General features: G+C 39.8%; 2 protein-coding genes across 2 annotated transcripts in view; one reads left to right on the top strand and one right to left on the bottom strand.

Moving 5' to 3' along the window:
* The window catches only part of GANC (glucosidase, alpha; neutral C), a 26,878-nt gene extending 14,828 nt beyond the window's left edge, over positions 1-12,050 (bottom strand). The window contains exons 1-10 of the mRNA XM_009997990.1: positions 12,038-12,050; positions 11,328-11,502; positions 9,715-9,823; positions 8,007-8,134; positions 7,293-7,475; positions 5,390-5,435; positions 3,471-3,537; positions 1,701-1,797; positions 958-1,138; positions 1-68 (exon numbers count right to left, since the gene is read on the bottom strand). The exon at positions 1-68 is cut by the window's left edge and continues 80 nt beyond it. Of these exons, the coding sequence (XP_009996292.1) occupies positions 1-68; positions 958-1,138; positions 1,701-1,797; positions 3,471-3,537; positions 5,390-5,435; positions 7,293-7,475; positions 8,007-8,134; positions 9,715-9,823; positions 11,328-11,502; positions 12,038-12,050 (1,067 nt within the window). The remainder of the gene's footprint in view (positions 69-957; positions 1,139-1,700; positions 1,798-3,470; positions 3,538-5,389; positions 5,436-7,292; positions 7,476-8,006; positions 8,135-9,714; positions 9,824-11,327; positions 11,503-12,037) is intronic.
* A 12-nt stretch (positions 12,051-12,062) lies between these two features.
* TMEM87A (transmembrane protein 87A) overlaps positions 12,063-12,253 on the top strand; it is a 23,907-nt gene continuing 23,716 nt past the window's right edge. The window contains exon 1 of the mRNA XM_009998096.1: positions 12,063-12,146. Within this exon, the coding sequence (XP_009996398.1) occupies positions 12,063-12,146 (84 nt within the window). The remainder of the gene's footprint in view (positions 12,147-12,253) is intronic.

Raw genomic sequence — 12,253 nt, forward strand, 5'->3', positions numbered from 1 at the left:
ATCCAGCGCACATCAGTTAGAGGCACTGCCCTCTGCTTACCAGTTGCTGCAGATCCAGGTGGCATGTGCTTTGAAGAAAACCAAGGTAAAAATGAGTCTCTCTCTCTACTAAACTTTTGTTCAGTGATGGAGCAGAGATGGAAACCCAACAAATTCACTATCACATACCCAGCAGGTATTAGGAATGCACACTGAATGTTTCTTATATATCCTTCACAAACCCTTGACCTTGCATACTGCTTATACAATATGCAGAGTAATAGATAATGAGGAAATATGGGTAATGATGGGAAGAGTAATGAAAAGTTTTTTTGTAATTAAAAACTACACATTTTCTACATGATCTCTGAGTAATATAGATAAAGATAACTGTATCACCCCAAGTAATAAAGAACCACATAATGAAGTGGCAGAATAAAGCAAGATTTTCTTTTCCCCACTGTTTCAATTTTAAAATAATTCAATTTTAAAACAATGTTTTTGTTTTAAGAGTTGAGTGAGTTCCTTTCCTGAACATTTTATGTTTCCTGAAGGTCAATTATATTCCATTACATTCTGCTAAACAGAAATGTGTGGCAATTCCGAGAACTTAACAACTCAGAAAAATTCTTCAGATTCAAGAGATTGTCGGGATTTTTGTCCACTCTTTTTTCTGCTGGCTACATCCACCTATATAGATATTATCTGCTCTAACATTACATATTTCCTCTCTGCCATATCTGTAGACCTATTAAGATACAAGTTCTACAAACTGACTTGTGAAAGGAGTCATCTCCTTGTTCTTTTCAGTGGTCTTATCAACAAATTTAGCAGTAGAGAGGTCAGGAGGAAGAGACTGACAAGGCTTTGTTATGGAGCAAATGATAAACCTCCAATACTGTTGTCATGTTGCTGTTGGCCCTGCCCTGGAGTATTTTCTTTCATTATTAAATTCTGAGGAAAGTAAGCAACTCTCACCTCAGCTACTGCTTTTGTAGTAATATCCACCAGTGTTTCTGAAGAGTTCAGCCAGAAGATCCCTGAAGTTCTGTTAGGCTTGTGTGCTAAGAGAAGGGGCACCGAACCATAAATGCCTATTTTGTCATGTATCTTGTGGCCGAAGATGTCCAAATTATAAAGCCGGTAGGCATCACCATCACTAGGACAAACAAACATGTTTTTATTGTATGTAAGCATTTTGCACTAGGCCAATTTTAACTCTATTGCCATTCCACTAAACTCAGTGTTTATATAACTCAGTATTATGGTCTTTTGAGCTCTGTATTATGGTCTTTCGTTTAGCATCCAGACCTGAAATGTGGACAGTGTAGATTACTGCTTTTTTGGTCCTAGCCATCTGAATCAAGCAACATTTTTGCTGCCAGTGAGACTACTGCTCCTTTGCTCTCAGTCCTAAAATATGAATTCTGAACTGTCCCATCCTACCATGGGGTTGCTAAGAGTTCAGCTTCAACATGACCAATTATGCAATTCTGAAAAGAACTGCATAGAAAACCGAGAAAGAAGGTGTCATTTATGGAAGTGCAGAGTGGAAAGGGAAATTAGAACAACTCACTCCATATGGACAGGGACTGTAATTGAGTTTGCTGTATCATTTAACTACATATCAAACTGCTCTCTGCATTAAATTATTAAGACAATGTTATAGCTCTCCTCTACAAAAAATTATACTGCTTTCACTAGCAATCTGCCACCTTTACCTGGTGTTTTTGAGAAGAAGTGCTTCTGTGTGTTGTGGTAATCCATAAACATGTTCAAATCCATGTAAAGAGAAGTCCATACCTACAGAACTAGGACCTGTGGGAATAACATTAAAAGAGAAGACCACAAAGATCCATCTTCAGGCTTAGCTGAAAGTAACAGGGCAGAGAAACCTAACTGAAAAAGAAAGTATTAAAAAGCAGGGTTTAGTCATCAGGTCTTTCGTATTAAAAAGCAGGGTTTAGTCATCAGGTCTTTCACAGTCACTTCCATAGAATCATAGAATCATCAAGGTTGGAAAAGACTTTCAAGATCATCAAGTCCAACCATCCACCCTACAACCCGTAACCACTAAATCATCTTATGGAACACCATATATACCCCTTTTTTAACATCTCCAGGGATGGTGCCTCCACTACCTCCCTGGGCAGCCTGTTCCAATGCCTCTCCACTCTTCCTGTGAAGACGTTTTTTCTAATATCCAGACTGAACCTCCCCTGCTGCAACTTGACCCCATTTCCTCTTGTCCTGTCTCTGGTCACCAGGGAGAAAAGGCCAAAACTTTCAACCTTACTTTCATTATTACTTATGTGCTTATATAGGTAATGTTTTAAACAGATTTTATTGTAGATATTCTGATTTTTATCTGCTTAAGAAAATAAAACTATTCACATTGACAGAAAAAAAATACACGTAATAGTGGGTCATTTTTTTATTCTAGGGAAACTGCTTAAAATTACCTCCTGTTTTCTATCCCAGCACCTACAAGCCAAGCTTTGCAGCACACTCTGACTTTAGAGTCAGTTGCCTCTTTTCTACTGCTCTTCTCTTTAGCCTCAGCCAGAGGAGTAGCATGCCCAAGAGTCTTTGCCAGTGATATCATCTTGTCACATTACTGAATCCAGAGCAAATTTCGGCAGATGACCAAGAGATCCTGTAGACTGACAAGCAGTGGCTCAGGATCAGTACCTGACCATGTGGACTTTATTACTCCAACACAGAGAAACAGAAAAATAACATGATGCTAGCCTAATACATCCGATCCAGCCCTCTGTGTCTTGACTGTGAACTGAAGAAGCTCCTGTCACCAAAAGGAAGCACTTTCAGACCTCCCTCTCCCTCCTGCAGCTGCAGGTAGTGCTGGTTGCTATAAAAGTCTGCATGATACTGGTAATGGACAAAGCTAAACAACTCAATTAATGTAGAATACAACTGGACATACAGCAGATGGCCATACATTTTTGGTAATTAATTTAAATTTTATTTGAGCTATTGACCTACACATTTCTATAACTTTTTTCTAATCCCTTAAGACTGCTCACTATTTCCTTCTGTAGTCCCTCATTTACAAAGAGTTGGTCTGTAACCATTATTAATGTTCATATATTGTGATTTCTGATATGTCGTAAGAATAAACTACAAGTAAAATCAATTTTAAGTGCTCGTACTAAAAAAGAAAAGAAAAAGAAAAAAAAAAGCATTATATACCAGTTAGCCAATGCAGATAGGGCTATGCTATGTCAGAAATGGCACACAGTTAGCTGATGAAATGGGTCACATTTAATATGCTTCCTCCTGAAAAGAAATGTAATTAATATTTCCAGTACTTCTGTCATATTTGTTACCCTCACTGACAGCTGATAGGCAGGTTAAAAGAAGGAGCGAGCGAGACACTGACAAGCAGCTGAAGAGAAAGCAGACAGAAATATGAATGAATACAGGTATATACAAAGCAGCAATGCTGTTTTCAGAACTAGACTGAGACTTACCATGAGCTTTGATGTCTAAGAAAGTGCCAAATTTCTCTTCCCAGAGACCCAGATCCTCTTGTTTCTCCTGCATATACAGAAATAGCTAAGACTGGCAAATGCAACTGCTCAGCCCATGTATTTTCTAAGAAAAATATGTTTATTAACAAGATTTGTACACTGTTAACTGCTGCTTGCTTTTTTTTTTTTTTTTTTCTCCAAATATACTTGGCCAAGGTGGTGTGACATCAGCTCTGTTGCCTTCTGGAAACTCCACTCCAGGCCCTTTGCCTTGAAATCTGACTCACGGGGCAACTGTCCCCATAAAAAGCAAGGACCAAACCAGCACCTCACACCAGACACAGGAGGAATCTGCTCGGGTCCAGACTCTGCCCTTGCAGCTCATCTCTGTCCATCATGAAGGTCTCTGCAGTGTCCCTCTCCATCGTCTTCATCGCTGCCCTCCTCCCTCAGGCCTCTCCTGCACCAAGTGAGTACAGCAGCTCTCGGGGTGGATTTATGTTCTCACTGACTATAATTTTGAAGCAGAACTGGAAGAATGGAGCTGCAAATGTTGAAAGCCTGTGTGAACACCTTCTCCTTCTCTCTTCAGACTTCATTTCTAGCATTTTTATTTTAGAAAACAATTATACTACTAAGTATCAAAGCTTTCAGGTCTCATCTCCCCTGGTTTTGTTGTTGAGCTTCAGGAGTGGTCCCAGGGTGACCAGAGGAATTTTTATCATTCTCCAAATATACTTACCATAAATACTAAAAACCTGCTGCAGGAATTTATGCTGAACTGATGTGCTAGTGGAGCACACACACAGTCTGCTACAGCATAAAAGTAAGACCTGAGATTTTGGATAGAATAATAGGATGATAGAATAGCCCAGGTTGGAAGGGACCTCAAAAGACGATCTGGTCCAATCTTTTGTGGGAAAGGGAACCTAGATGATGTAAAAAATGTTGTTTCTCTGGATGTTGAACACGATTATGAAATGCTAAGATTGCACGGATGGAACCAAACAGGAAAACCTATAAGAACAGAATAAAAAAACCCACTCCCTAAAACCAGGCCAGACAGCCACAAAACTTTCCAGACTCTCCACAGTCCTGTGTCTTTAACTAATACAATTTAGGCTACTTCAAATTTTGAGCCTTGTGCCCTGCCATTCATTGCCCTAAAATTTCCACTTTCTGCAGAGCCTTTCCTGGTTTTACTTTATACATTCATCCCAGAACAAGTGGACATGACCCCTTGCAGCTGTGTTGACTCTGCCAAGGTGGGCACTGAACTCAAGAGTTCAGACACAAGTATGCTGAAGGCAGCTTAACTCCTGCCATTTATAACAGGATGGTGCAGTGACGAGCCATCTGCTCTACAGGAGGCTAAAATTGTATCATGGACATAACTCAGCCTCCTGGGAAAACTGGTATGTGCCTTTATGCTCTGCCAGGACCTGGTGTTATTTCAGAGAGGATCTTACTTCTGTATTAAGCATGAAGGCATGTGGAGGCATATTTTTGGACTGTTATAAAACAGGTCTTGTTCTCTTGAAATTCTCTCTGCAACAAACAGGGAGTTTGAAAACGACCAATTATTGGCACAAAACTCCCTTTTACACATTTACTCCTAATTAAATGAGAGAACAAAGGAGAAAGAAATTCTAAATAAAAAGCCATGGGGAAAAAAATACAAACTGAGCTAGATCTACCTGATGCCTTCTACAGGTCTGGTAAAAGACATAAACATTAATTAAATTATGAATTTGCAAAATTCTCAATATGAAATATAAAGGCTTTTTTTGCATTTCACTGGAGAGTGGTTAAACTATGATTTTAAACATAGTACCAGAAGAAATGAATATATGATTCTACTGAGCCAATTCTCTTCTTTATAAAATATTTATGCTGGAATTGCAGTGAACTTAAGTTACCTTAGAGGAATCCCTTGCTACCTCCTCATTTTCTGCTGCAGATTTTCTAGTGGAAAAAAAAATACACAGAAAAAATCAGTTTACTGTTAACATACGGAAGGATTTCAAACAGAAAATTAGTATGTGCTGCTTCGGCATGCGCTTTTGTAGTGGAGGAAAGGCCCCACCGGTGGCCGCAGGAAGAAACTGAGAAGCTCGGGAGCCATTAGAGACAATAGCTGCACCTCAGCGATTAACATACGAAATAACTGATGTAAGACCTGAGCAGAGCAGGCAGCTAGAAGGAGCTGAGCAGGAGAGACTGAGCAGTGCCCGTGGTTGCTGAGGAAGAAGGGGAAGAAGGTGCCCAAGCAGAAGTTTCCCTGCAACCCATGGCGAGATGGCAGCTGTGCCCCTGCACTCATGGAGGAGCATGGTGGAACATTCCCTGAAGGCACCAGGAGGGGTGAACTTGGCCACTGGACTTGGATGTTGTGGTCAGTGGACTTGGATATGCAGCCGTGGAAGACCCCAGCACCAGGGGAGTTTGTTCCCAAAGCAGCCCCTGACTCTGTGGGAAGCCCAGGCTGGAGCAGTTCCAGACCTCGTGGGAAGGACTCATGAAGGAGAGGTTCGTGGAGGACTCTCTCCCATGGGAGGGACCCCGTGGGGAAGCAGGGAAGGACTGTAAAGAATCCTTCTTCCTGAGGAGGAAGGAGAAGCAGGAACCACTAGCCTGCGAACTGGCTCTAAACCCCATCCCCTGTCCCCCTGTGCCGCTGGGGGGAAGGAGGGAGAGAAACTGGGAACAAAGGGATTTGGGCCCAGGAAGAAGGGAGGGGTGTGGGTAACATATACAAGCCCTGCTCTGTGTGTGTGTCTGTGTCCTGGGTGTGTTTGATTAGTGTGAAATTAAATTATTACTTTTTCCCCCAAGTTGAGTCTGTTTTACCAGGGACCTTAATGGGTGAAGAACCTTCTTTGTCCTTTGTCTTGACCCATGAGCTTCTAGTTGGGCTTTGTCCTCCTCATCCCAGTGTGTGTGTGGGGGGGACTTTGAGTGAGCAGCCATGGGGCTGGTTCTTTGTTGTCATGTTAGGCCCAAACCACGACAATATAGCATTATGCATTGCCTTATATGTTATGTAAGAGTTTTGGTGCTTGGCTTATCTGAAAATAGATGTCATAGTTGCAAGCTCTAACTGGCAACCCATTTTAATATGCGGCATCTTCAAATAACATTCAATCCATGTTTGAGTTGACTTCTTGGACTTTCATATTTATTTCTACCTGCATCAGTGTTTTATCCGCCCCGAAGTTCCTCACTCATTTGTTATTCTCTGTTATGGGCTCTCTGTTAATGACCATTTTTGAAATAATGCTCTCTAGGATTGATGCTTGCTATGCTCTTTTTTCAGTCTTGACGTGCACTGCACTGTGGCTTCTCACCGTTCCAGTACATGGCAGTGGGACTGACCTGTAAAATCCTGCAGTTGTGTAGCATACTGTAAGTTTAACACAACTTAATTCAAAAGCTAGCATGGTGAATAAAACTTACTTAAAGAGTAAGTTTAGTCATAAAAGGAAACAAAACTAGTAAGCTCAACATACCACCATCACTCATTCCCAAGAAAGACTGGGTGTACTGAGATACTCTAGTGTTTTACAGAATAGGGCAGAATATGGTTACAGAACATGGTTAGCCTCTTGTAAATGGCTGGTGCAAGGGATTAAAACAGTCTGCAGTTCATTGATCTAGACTTTCTTGGTTAGAACTCCACCATTGTACTTACTGGTATGAAGTAAAAGAGAAGACAGATTTCAATGCATAAGAGTTTCTATCACAGAAACTGCAATTCCATAGAATTGTTTATCTTCAGCTACAGCACAGTTAGTACATACTACAATGCGACAGATACTGTACCTATCACTGGGAGGTGGTTGTAGGTGTTCAAAATATAACAACCCATTGGAATTAATGCTCAGAACAGTCTCACCCTTCGACTGTAGCTCAACCTGGAAGGGGTTTGCTGTGATTTGAAGTTTGTAGTCCTCATTAAGACTTGACAGCACCAAAATACCTGCCTCCTTCTGGGATATAAAGAGCCTGGCAAATGAAAAGCAACAAACAGCTTTACATCAACTAGCAGCATGTGAAATCCACTGTAGTTAAATAACGATTTGAAACAAAAGATGGCTTGAAAATATCCACTACATTGTAGAAACCTCAAAGATGATGTTGAAGCAAAGAACCCCAGAAATACTTGCTCTGTTCAGGTTTCCACTGCACATTGTAACAGATGGCTACAGAACTGCCATGAAAACTATCCAGAGTTTGCACTCCTTTCACATGAACTGGTAATGCCTTAGGTAAAAATTAAGCATCACAACAGATAGGCTATTTTCTGATTGGGTCAAAAAGTTTCTTCTGTGTATGACAAAACTTCTTCTTGTGTATTTAACATGATTTTTTGAAAGTAAATTAACCACAGACATTTTTAGTTTATCTTTCCGTAACAACTTTGTATTGTAGAGATACAACTATAGTGTAGCACAAATAAGGGAGAAGGGGAAACACTCCAGTAAATGGAGCTGTGTAAGTTACTAAGGTGCTAAAAATCATCTTCCCATCACTTACCTCTGGGTGGTAGGTTCCTTTATAAGAACATCGGGAACTTTGTATCTTGATCTGAGAGGAGCTGCCTCATCAATTTGAAGCCTAAAAATATTGCCTTGTATTTCACAAATTTCTACTTGTAGAAGAACCTGAGTGTAAACAGATAGTAATAAAAACCCCAACTTTCAACTCAACATCACCAAACAAATGATCTTCAGCATTGCTGAACAATAATCATAACCCATCTGAATTTTCACCAGCTAGCTCTACTGCTCCCCTTTGGAGAAGAAACTCTTAAAGCCTCTCCTGTGTAGCATTTTGCAGCTGTCCCCACAAGCAGCATGGAATCTGCTAATCTAATCTTGAAGTCTGGACAATTTTACTACTGTGCTGTCAATGTAAGAGTGGGATATTACTGAGAAGTGGACTTTTTGGAAAAATATCAGTGCTCTGTGTTAACTAGTATTATGCTAATCTAATCTTGAAGTTTGGACAATTTTACTACTGCACTGTCAATGTAAGAGTGGGATACTACTGAGAAGTGGACTTTTTGCAAAAATATCAGTGCTCTGTGTTAACTAGTATTCACAGCGATGCTGACACTGATGAACTATGTCAGAAAGACACCTAAAGAAAATGCATAATACTCCCCTACCCACTGTAACTTGCTATTTTTCACTTCAGGGAACTGGGAAGTCACTCTTGTAGCTCATACAAAATGTCTCGTTTTACTCTCATGGAGGATCCCTGTATCACAAGTCCAATTTTTTCCTGTTTTTTTCTTGCTTTATCACTCCTGTGAGACAAAAAACTGGCTGAAGAATTTCGGACTGATATCTTTTCCCTCCACATGAAAGTCAATCAGCCTTGATCTCTCCAAAGACACGTAAGAATGAAAAAGCCACAAACCCAGAGGGAGAGTAGCCAAAAGAGAAAAGTTTCATTTGGAATTCCAGATCCTGCTTCCTAGGAAATGTTATGTTATCTTTCTATAAACCTCCAAATGGTCTGCCAAGCCACAGAGCCTTGGTTTTTAATTTACCTTAAAATCTAGACCAAAAAAATAGGCTCCTTTTCCTGTGCTGGCTCCAAAGGTGGTGAGAATTCACAAGAAACAGAAAATATATTTATGCAGAGTATATACATAGTTTGATGCTTACAGCATGGAAGAGAGCTGTAGTTCCAAACTCCCATAAACTTAGGATGAGTTAGGTTGCCTATCCTCTGAGTTAATTTGCCAGCTGCTATGCTGTTAAATTAGAGAAAAAGAAGACAATCCTCTTCCTGGCTGTCTTCTTAAATGAAAAGAAGACTTCTTTTCCCCCAAAAACTGCCTTTTGAGTGAACACAGAAATACAAAGGTATGACTAGGAGGTGCTGGAACTTACATCTTGTTATTCTATTACAGAATAAGAATTTATTATTTTGGAATAGTGGTAAAAACTCTGAATTAAAAACATACTTTTTTTCAGATAAAAATAGGTATGTTCAGATTTTTCATAGTTATTAAAGTTGTTTGGTTTTTTTTTAAGTTCTGTAAAATACCTGTTCTCCTTGCACAGTCTCAGGCTGTCAAATAAATACTGACCAGTAAGGATGTCTTTAGGCTGATACTTTGCATCGTATCTTTATCACTGAAGAATCTCAAAACTTGCAAATATTATTAGAGTTGTTGATAATATTCACTGCTCTTTCTATAAGCATCCTCTTATGCTAGCTGGAATCTCACCTTTTTCTCCTCATGAATTATTTGGAATTTGATGTTCTCATCACTTAACGTGACTGAATCCAACAATGCTCGATACAACGATTTTCCAGGACATAGAAGTTTTTGACGCCTGTCAAGACAGATAATAATTTTTGGTCTCCCTAACTGTAGTGGCTTATATCACACAAGAGGAGATAATACTGTTAGAAATGTCTACTTAATAATTTTGTCGTCAATTTTTTCAAATACAATTACTGTCAGTGCTTCAAGACACGGGGAAAAATAAGGAGCACACATACGTTTTTATGGAAGAGATGTTAAGAGAGGTCTGGTCACCCATCACCACTCTATAGGGTTTTAAAAGTAATAATAGTCTAAATTCAAGTGTCCAAGTAAATTCTCAGTTGTCCAGTTACATTCTTCTCCTTTCTGTGACTCTAGAAATTTAAGCTAAACAAACTGTTTTTCATTTTCTGTCATAAAATCCTGCTCGGCCTGCACCCCCCCAGTGAACAGCTTCCACACCCTGCAGTTATGAAGTGGTTTGTAGTGTGTAACCTCCTGAATATGCACTGAGGAAACTGTTTTTCAACAAGCCTGCAGACTAATGAGTTTTTAACACAGTATTAGCACAGAGTTATATCACAGAGACCCTGAAACAGAGACTCTTTTGATAGTTTGTAGTATGTTCCTTGACGAGCCCAAGATAAGTGTCTTGGAGACTATCTTAAAGGGAAGCTTCTTCATTAGTAAACTGACTTTTTTACCTTACAAATAGATATTGCACAAATGTAATCAGATAAAGCATGTGTTTTTAAATCAGAGCAAAGTCAGGACCTGATGCTCGCCAATGTGTGGCAACCTCCTGCTAAGAAATCAGATGTGCTAAATCAAAATGGTCACAGGCTAGAAAGTGCCAGTGCGATAGGAGGAAGGAGTCCCAGTCCCAGTGGCAAAATGTTTTTTTGGGTTTTCTGAACATAATTTCCTACAGAACAGAAATTACTATCTGAAACTGAAACTCACTATGTCACTAGCTAATTGGTGTAACACTGTGCTGTCATTCCTTTCATTCAGGCAGCATGGGATAGAGGAGAATGGAGGATGGGAGGAAAAAAAGGAGGAGAGGTATAACAGTTAGAAACTGGATGAGAAGAACCAAAGCTTAAGATTAGATTTGTGAGACCAATGAGCTAGCATTTAGATTTCATGCTGAATTCTGGCCTAAGTACTTGTTCAACAGGACTGTAATCATGTAAGCTACTGTCACAGAGTAATGGTTTCTATTGAGAATTCTTTTGATTTGAGATATTCAAGAAATATCCACATCAAGGAAACAATCTGCATCTGAGTGTACCTATAGTTAAAATATTGCTGGGGCTTTGTCAGATGAGAGAACTGACTCTCGAATTTTAACAGAATAGGTTTTGGATGTAAAGATTCTGCCTCTTAAAATATGCTGATTATTGCTTGCTGACAGGTGATACTCTCTTGGAAAGATAAATCCTGAAAGTATCGAACTTGCTGTTATTAAAAATCTATCGGTCTAACCACTTCCTCAATCTTTTAGTATTACTAGTTTAAAAAAACAAACAAACATACAAACAACCCAACACTACAATTCTTCTCTTTACCTGTAAAAAGCAATCTGGTTGCATTCCTTAAATGTGCTTTTGTCCACAGCCTCATCTTGGACGCTAGAAAGAGCAGATAAAGAAAATGTGTAAATGCATTTACCAGACAACTGCTGAATGATCAGATGATGGGGGACCTCCTCAGGAGGGTAAGGATTCAAGAGAGTGCAGATATCTGTGGTGGCACACAATGTGTTGGATTTTGAATTGCAGTGTTTGGATATGGGAAGAAGTTCTTACACATTTAGTTCCATGCTAAGCTATTTCTTTTTAAACTTTGGTAATTCTGGCAAACAATTGAATCTGTGACCAACATAACTGAATTTCAGCATGAGTAACTTCATGGGGCTTTGCATTTCAAAGCCAGATCTCTCCCTGCAGTCCTTGCATTTAAATATTATGTTCCAGTAATGTGAATGGAAGCAGGATTGAAAGAAAAGGAGAAATCCTGCTCCCTTCTCTTCCACCCGCAGTGGGGCTGAAGAGTGAGGGAACCTTCTGCTGGCCCTGCTGACAGCTCTGTGTTATCTTTAGGCTTAAGGTAATGTCTATGTCTATTAGATAACAGTAAATGTTTGTCTTGTCTGAAAAAATGGACTGCCAGTAGTGTCTAAGATGAAAAAATACTCAGAACATGTTTTGTAGAGACATATATGGAAGAGAATAAGGTCTTAGCACTGGCAAAGATCTGATGCCTACAAAATACTTACTAATTATGTACATGCAACATACGTAATGCAGATGACAGCCAAGAAGACTCAGTCACAACTACTACGCACTAAATACAAACAGACGTGGATTATTATTAGAGACCTCAGAGTAACCACGTATTTAGGCAATGTAACCCTTCCCATTTTTGCCTGAAGATACCCATGCACTTCTAGGGCTCTTGCACCAGGTCGGCGGGGCTCGGCTGCCGTATCCAG

The sequence above is a fragment of the Chaetura pelagica genome, unplaced genomic scaffold (assembly GCF_000747805.2).
Source record: "Chaetura pelagica isolate M959 unplaced genomic scaffold, ChaPel_1.0 scaffold280, whole genome shotgun sequence".
In the NCBI taxonomy this organism is placed as follows: domain Eukaryota; kingdom Metazoa; phylum Chordata; class Aves; order Apodiformes; family Apodidae; genus Chaetura; species Chaetura pelagica.